The sequence below is a fragment of the Nematolebias whitei genome, chromosome 5 (genome assembly GCF_014905685.2).
Source record: "Nematolebias whitei isolate Nwh7 chromosome 5, NemWhi1, whole genome shotgun sequence".
NCBI lineage: Eukaryota > Metazoa > Chordata > Actinopteri > Cyprinodontiformes > Rivulidae > Nematolebias > Nematolebias whitei.
The window spans coordinates 15,364,333-15,372,386 of record NC_056502.1 but is presented as its reverse complement, the minus strand read 5'-3'; the positions used below and the strand labels follow the sequence as shown (position 1 = coordinate 15,372,386).

General features: G+C 40.9%; 1 protein-coding gene across 1 annotated transcript in view; it reads left to right on the top strand.

The window, feature by feature from the left end:
• LOC119409325 (transient receptor potential cation channel subfamily V member 5) overlaps positions 1-5,693 on the top strand; it is a 20,596-nt gene extending 14,903 nt beyond the window's left edge. The window contains exons 16-17 of the mRNA XM_037676201.1: positions 4,407-4,513; positions 5,249-5,693. Coding sequence (XP_037532129.1) covers positions 4,407-4,513; positions 5,249-5,504 — 363 coding nt within the window. The 3' untranslated portion in view covers positions 5,505-5,693. The remainder of the gene's footprint in view (positions 1-4,406; positions 4,514-5,248) is intronic.
• The last annotated feature ends 2,361 nt before the right edge of the window (positions 5,694-8,054 follow it).

Genomic DNA, 8,054 nt, shown 5'->3' with positions numbered 1-8,054 from the left:
AACGAGGTGGGATGGGGTGAGCATTCACTCAGCCCCCCTCCACCGACACTACGCTCCCCAGGAGGGAATGAGCAGCGGGGCTGCAGCTGAGCACGCCTTGCACCGGAGGAACCATCCGGTTCGCCCCGAGGGTCGGCGATAAGAGGAAAAAATACAAGATGGCGTTGTCCAGCGTGTAGTGACCTGTCACTGGGAAATGTTCCCCGGCGCTTACCTTGGAATAAGACTGCTGTCATCTTCTCCTCGGGGAGGAGAGCTCACCGGACGACCGGAGGTCGACTGCCGGGCCCAGCATCCTTCACAAGGTTGGTCATTTACACAACTTATCTTCTTTGTTCTTCTGACAGTGCTATATTAGCTCGCTGAAGAAAAAATGGGAGCCGATTTCCCGCTCTTAACGTAATTTATACGGACCGGGTGGGGCCCACACAGCAGGTGGGCGTGGACTAATTTTTTCAGTGCTTATGCTCTGCATAACGGGATAAACCCACTAAAGCGAAGGCCTTAAAGGGCGAAGCTTATATGACATAGAACTATGCATCTCAGACTACCAAAAATCTAAACGATCCAAAGAGCTTCTGGAAAACAATTAAATCTCTTGATAGCAGCACTAACACATCTGACCTACCACCACAATTATTTGTCGACTCTGCTCCTGTGTCAGATAAGCATGAGATGCTAAATTGTTTCAAACATTGTTGCCTCCAGTTCCTTGTTTGAAACAGTTAATAGTAAATCACCTACTCCACCAACAAGCCAAATCTCAGTCAACCACTCTTTTTCACTGTTCTGTCAGTAAGGTTACCAAACAGTTAAAAGATCTGGATACTAGAAAATCTGCAGGACCTGATGACATCCCTCCTTACTTAAGTCTAGCTGCACAAATAGCAGAACCGGTGTCATACATTTTAATCTGTCTATACAACAATACTGTTCCAGATGCTCGGCAAACAGCGTTTGTGCTGCCATTACTGAAGGGAAGAGACCCCACTATTTTGAACAATTATCGAATAATCTCCAAACTCTTTATTTTAGCCAAGGTTTTAGAAAAAACTGAATAAATACTCAAGTCAAGTATTTAAACTCTTAATATTTTATCTTCTCTCCAATCTGGCTTCAGAAAACAGCACAATGACAGCATCCAAAGCTTCATCATTAAAAACCTTTAATGAAGTTGTTGAAGCTTTGAACACTAAGGATTACTGTGCTGCACTTTACTTATACCTGTCTAAAGCCGTTGATATGGTAGATCATGACATCTTATGCCACAAGCTCTCAGATATTGGCTTATCAGATTACACTGTTGGCTGATTATTTATCTCTCAGGTCTGAGGCAATGTGTTTGACATATGGTATTTCATCTAGCTACCCAGCGGTCACCAATGGTGTGCCACAAGGCTCAGTTTTAGGTCCCACTCTTTTTACAATTTATATAAATAATGTAGGTCAAAACATTCCTGACGCATCCTTGCATCTCTATGCCGTCAACACTGTTGCCGAGCTAACACATTTGCAAAGGTTTTCCAGCTTCTACAGTCTGCATTTGACATCATTCAGACTTATTCCGTCTCAATGTGACCAATAGGGAAGGGTGATTTAAATAGTTTTGCATAAAACTCAAACACCAGTTGGGGATGTCATTACCCAACAATTTAAAACACAGGTTCAGAAATGGACATAGGCACATTGACAGACTGATTTCTATTAAAAAATGTTATAATTTATTTTAAAAAAAAGAAAAAAAGCTTTCAGGCCTACGACTCAGTCCCTGAATACAAAAGGGAGCATGAGGTAAGCAGAGATTTTTGGTCAGTCCACATACAATAAATCGGACTACAGATTGTGGAACAACTGTTAATAACCAGTCCTGCACCCCATTACAGCTGGGGCAGAGAAGACGTGCACTGCCCAATAACCGACTGCAAAAACAGTGGCAGTAACAAATGCAGTGGAGGAGCAGTCCAAACTCTGAACGTTGTTCTCAAATCAGGACAAGACAAAAACAGCTGAGTGTCCCTGTACACTCGAACATTTAAGCACAGCAGTGGACAGCTCAATCACGTACCTTAAAAAACAAAGCATATTAGTTCTGGATTCAAGTTAAATGACAATAATAAGAGATCTAAATGGCAGGCAGCTTACTGAGGAGCAGGAGCGTAGCCTTCCAGGGGAATGAGCGGACCAGCAGCACGTCAAAAGCAGGCAGAAGCTGTGGACTGCAAAGGACTCCAGCTGCAGCCAATAACACCAATGGAGCAGCAATGTTCATTCATTCATCCAACTATTATTTAGACAGGTAAATCCCATTGAGCCTGAAGGACTGATTTACAAGAGAGACCTGATTTCAACAAAGAATGTTGACAACAATGGACAACAGCGCCAACAGTAGAAAATTATAAAAAAGGCATACAGATGTTTTTTTTATTTTTATTTTTTACAAATAAGATGGCAAAAAAAAGAAGTAACAAAAACATCTTGATTATAAGGCGAATGTAGAAAACTAAAAACAGGACCATGTCTGCATTGGTCCTTGCCAGGAGTCAAACAGATTCTTTAAGCCACTTAGAGAGGTCAAGGTTGAGCTTCAGATCTTTTTGCAAGATATTCCAGGAAACAGGAGCAGAGTAGGAGAAGGTCCTTTTGCCTAGTTCAGTCCTCATTGAGGGAACACTGCAGGTAATAATGTCCTGAGAGCGCACGCTGTAGCTGCACTCACGCAGAGACATGTAGGAGGAGATGTATGAAGGCAGCAGACCAAGAAGTGGTTTAAAGATGAACATGTACCAGTGAGAGAGTCTGCGTGAAGTTAATGGTGTCCAGTTAACCAGTGAATACAGGGTGCAGTGGTGGGTACGATAATCACAGCCAGTTATGAATCTTAGTGCACCATGATAGACAGCATCCAACATCTGCAGGGTGCTTGTAGGAGCGTTTATATAAATAATGTCACCGTAATCAATGGAGGGAAGGAAGGTCACAGATAGAAGGCGTTTCCTAGCATTCAGAGTTAAACAGGATCTGTTTCTGAAAAAGAAACCCAGTTTAACTTTCAGTTTCTTTACCAAGTTTTCCACATGGAGCTTTAAAGAGAGAAGCAAGTCGACCAAGATACCCAAATATTTATAGGAATCAACAAAATCAATAGGGACACCATTTGAGGATGTCCCTCAAGTGAAGGTTGATGGTGAGCAGATTATAGAAGAGCAGAATTCAAGAATAGCAGTCACACAAACAGCTGACGTGCAGCAGGAAGAACAAAGACGCACCTTGTAGCAGCCACCTGTACAAATTTAAAGGCATATGCCATGCCCATCAATCAGTGGTGCGCTCTGATTAACACCTGGTGCACAGAGTGGGGAGGGTGGAACACCATCTCACCACATCAAGCTGGTGCTAAATGCTGACAAAACCAAAGATTTTGTTTTGCAACTGAAAGTCGGTGCCAGCAACTCTTCCTCCTATCTCATCCATGCATGGTGTTCCTATTGAGTTTGTAGATTCTTATAAATACTTGGGAATTTTAGTTGATGCACATCTCTCTTTTAAACCACATATCGAAAACTTGATAAAGTAACTGAAATTAAAACTGGGTTTCTTTTTCAGAAATAGATCTTGCTTAACTCTGAATGCAGAAAACGCCTTGTAACCGCTACCTTCCTACCAACCATTGACTATGGTGACATTATTTACATGAATGCCTCTGCCAGCTCCTTGCAGATGTTGGATGCTGTCTACCATGGCACGCTAAGATTCATAACGGGTTGTACCTACTGTACCCATCACTGCACCCTGTACTCCTTCGTCAGCTGGTCATCATTACCTACATGTAGGCTCTCACACTGGCTCATTTTCATCTATAAATCACTCCTTGGTCTGCTACCTTCTTATATCTCCACCCACATGTCCCACCGTCAGTGCAGTTACAGCATGCGCTCTCAGACCATCATTACCTGCAGCGTTCCCTCAGTGTGGACTGAACTTGGCAAAAAGGCCTTTTTCTACTCTGCTCCTGCAACCTGGAACACTTTGCAACAGGAAATGAAGTTGTCCACTTTAAATTCTTCAAGGGGTTTTAAACATTTGGATAATGTCAATGAAAGAATTAAGGCAGATATGTTCTTGTTTTTAGTATTTCACCCTGTTTTATGGCACCCTGATTCATTGTTTTGTAGACTACTCTTATTTTAACTGCATTTTTACTGTAGTTTATTGTTGTTATTGTTTATTGTTATTGTTGTATGTACTTTATATGTTCTGTCTGGAACATGCCCCTCTTATAAATGAGTCCTTGTGGCTCAATGAGACCAGCCGGTATAAATAAAGTTGAATGAACATATGGTAATCATTGCTTTGACTTGAACTGAGCTCTGCTGCGTCACGGTTACAGCTGAGATGTTGTTGTGCAGGTTGTGGCCACAATTTTAATGCTGGAGAGGAGGCTTCCCCGCTGTTTGTGGCCTCGGCTCGGATTGTGTGGGCTTGACTTTGGCCTGAAGGAGCGTTGGTATCTCAGGTATGAAAACACTGTCAGGCCAGGAGCACTTCAGCTCAGATCATGTGTGCAATTTACTTCATACAAGCTGCTAAACACCAAAAAGTCCAGATCTGTGCTCAGCTTAACATACAAATGGACCCTGTCTTACCTCTCAGCATTAGCACATTAAATAATCCTGCAAATAAATGAAAAGAAAAATAACATCTCATTAGGAATTTTAAAAATGCTCTAAATTAGTTATCACTGTGGGAGCTGCACGCCACCACCTTATAGAGCCGTTTAACATGGACTGAAGTGGTCTGAGAAAATATCTTATGTTTTAATAACTCTAAATGTTAACTACAGAGGTAACATTTTCAGGCCTAAACAAGATCATATGATTTGCTACCGGTTCTGGTGCAGTATTTTAGTATTGCAAGAGGGTCTTCCAAAAGGAGGCCTTAGGGGGGCAATGACCACCCCTATTTATTTGCAGACCCCCTCACTGTAAGAAAACAATAATCATCTTCACGAGCTGACACCGGCTTTAAACGGTTCCAGTTTCTGCCCTTTAATGAGTGGAAGAATCAGTTTTTATAATCTTTGTACCTGCAACCAGGAAAAAAAGCTGCATTTAAATGAAAATGTGTACATTTATTGTGCAGTTTTTATATTTCTAATCAGTATCTTATTTGTGTTTTTCCACCTTGGGTTGAATTTGAAATAAAACTGATGAGGTACATTTGCTTTAACTGCTCATGTTCTTGGCTTCAGGGTTGAGGACAGAAACGACTCCATGAAGCAAAAGGTTCGCCGCTACGTCAAAGTTTTCTCCAAGGAGGACGAGAAGGAGAAAGAGGGACAGAAGCCCGACCCGTCGAAGGAATCCCCGTTCCTTCGATCTAAAACCAGTGAAAGCAGGATCCAGGCGGCGCGGGCCAGCTGGAAGATGATCCGTCACAGCACTTTGGGTTTGGAGATGGAGCAGTGGAGCGAGCCAGAGGAGAACCACAACATCAAATATGTGTAGCATCTGATTCTGCCTGATTAGTCTGACGAACCGTGTTTCCTTTCCCTTCTTGTGAACTGTGCAATTATCCCTGCAGTATTAAGCTATAGAGGAAAAAAGAGTGTTATTTTTATAGCAATGTATCATAAGATGTAGCAGCAACATATGCAGGGCTAGAGAGGTTGAACTTGTCATGTAGCTGCTCGAGTAGGCCTATATACACCGGTACAAAAAATAAACCCTTTAAGACTAAATTACTGATTTTTATTTGGATTTCAGACGGAAAAGAAATCATTCAGTACAAATGATTGATCTTTTTCATTCATTCAACCTTTATTTAGACAGGTTAATCCCTCCAAGCCTCTGTTAATCTGTCATGATTCCAGATTAACAGGAAAAGACAGAGAGTAAAGCAAATTAGCTTTTGTTAGGCTCATCTTATCTGATTAGACTTCATTAATTTTCTTTCTAGATACTGACATTTATTTGTTTATTATTAATGTAGTGAACCAGATGACCTCAAATCTACCAGATGGACAGAGACTGTTAGTTTCATTGATCTGAATTAGTCTGGGCCATCTGATGACTTTCTTTCTTGAATTAATCAAGCAGAAAAGACAATCCTCTATAATCATTACTGTTTTACAAATGTTTTAATAATCAATTGTGGTAGTTTCACTCAATGCTTATAGGTTGAAAAGAACTACTCATCTTTATTTTACATAAACAGTAAGTAATGATTTTTATTCCTCATTCCAAGAAGAAATCACCTGAATAAGCATTCCTTGATTTTCTGTCTGAAATGAGTCAAGTCGTAAGTGTGTGAAAGTTGAGGCTTCGGTCAGCTAAATGTTTACTGAAGAAGAAATGTCATGTTTAAACTTTTTCAGAAGATTACCAAGAGTTGACTCCACGAAGTCTGCTGCTTCTGCAATAATCTCTCTGTACGTGAAAACAGATTTCATTCTCTGACCTCGACTGTTGATAAACACCTTACGTCAAAACCACTCCTCTTTCTGGTCCATCCACGAATCAGAAAGCTCTAAGTAAACCCGGAAGTAAACTCATTTAAAATGTGAAAACTTCCCGGTTCTGAGAGAGTTCTGGAGAATGTGAGAGTTCCAAGATTGAGAGTGCAGCCGGTTCTGAAAGTTTCAGAGCAATGAAGAGTCCAAGAGAGCAATGAAGAATCCAGAGGTTTTTGGGATTATAATTCTGTTTTGAGCTAACTACGCACGACTCTCTGAAGGTTTGGTAGTTCTCGACGGAGACGCTGAAACGAGTCAGAAAGGAACTACTCCGACGCTGATTCATCATCAACAGGTAGATGGTTCTATTTTGACCAAGTGTACCGTGAGAAGCTGAGATCGGACGGAGCGTGCAATTTCTGGTTAAACAGATTAAATTTCCCTCACATATTTCCTCTGTAAGATAAATCTCAATTTACTCTTAAACTCACCTCTCTCTCATAAATCAGTGCAGATATTTTTAGAAATATCTGAAGCAAAGTCCTCAAATCACCGCCGAGTGATTTGAAGTTCATTATTTGTGAAACTGTCTGTTATTATTTTCATATTTTGCCAAATTAATGTAAATGTTTGATGTTAAACTTTGATTCTGAAAATAAATGATTCCATTCATTTGATGGGTCAAAGGTAATAACGTCTCTTGTTCGCATTCCTTTAAATTCAATGCACGGCATTACACAGTCAGAAAAATGAAGAACTCGTGAAAAGTATGCATAAATATATATCCATATATTTGTCATACAACAAGTGACACGTACCTCACGTGACTCACTACATTAATCTTTACTTAACCAGACAAATCCCACTGAGATCACAGATCTCTTTTGCAAGGAGGCCTGGGGCTGAAGGCAGCCCAACATGCATGTTTTTGATCTGTGGGAGGAAACCGGAGTACCCAGAGAAAACCCACGCAAGCATGAGAAGAACATGCAAACTCCACACAGAAAGACCCCAGGTCCAACTGGGGATTGAACCCAGGACCTTCTTGCTGTGAGGCAACAGTAATAACCACTGAGCCGTCATGCTGCCAAGGTGCTGACAGAGCACAATATGGGAAAAATGACTTGCTGCGTTACTGAAAAGTTGAAGTTGAAATGCTTGATCAGGAAACAGGGATGTGATCAGAGATGCTGCTGGCAGATGAAATATGTGGCGGCCCAACAGGACCTGATCTGTCCCAGTTCATCTCTGCTGGATCCTCACTGCTCAGAAGGGCACATCTTTATTTTGGGTAGATTTTACCCAGAAACTGTGAACAAACAGGAAGACGGGGAGTCTTAAGTACTGTTCTGTATTGCACAATCTTGTTTTTATCTATTTTTAGTAAGGCAGAGGTAGAAAATATATTTTGTGTTGCAACTGTGTTGGAAGAGGAACCAAACACAGGACAGAAAAAAAAAGTTAAAATAAAATCAAGTTTTATCTTTGTGGGTTAGAACAAGTCCAACAAAGGGCAAAAGGAAGTTGTTCTTTTATATTTCAAGAAACCATATTCACTAACTTTGATTTTAATTTTTGGAAAGGAGAAAGAAAACTTAAAAAA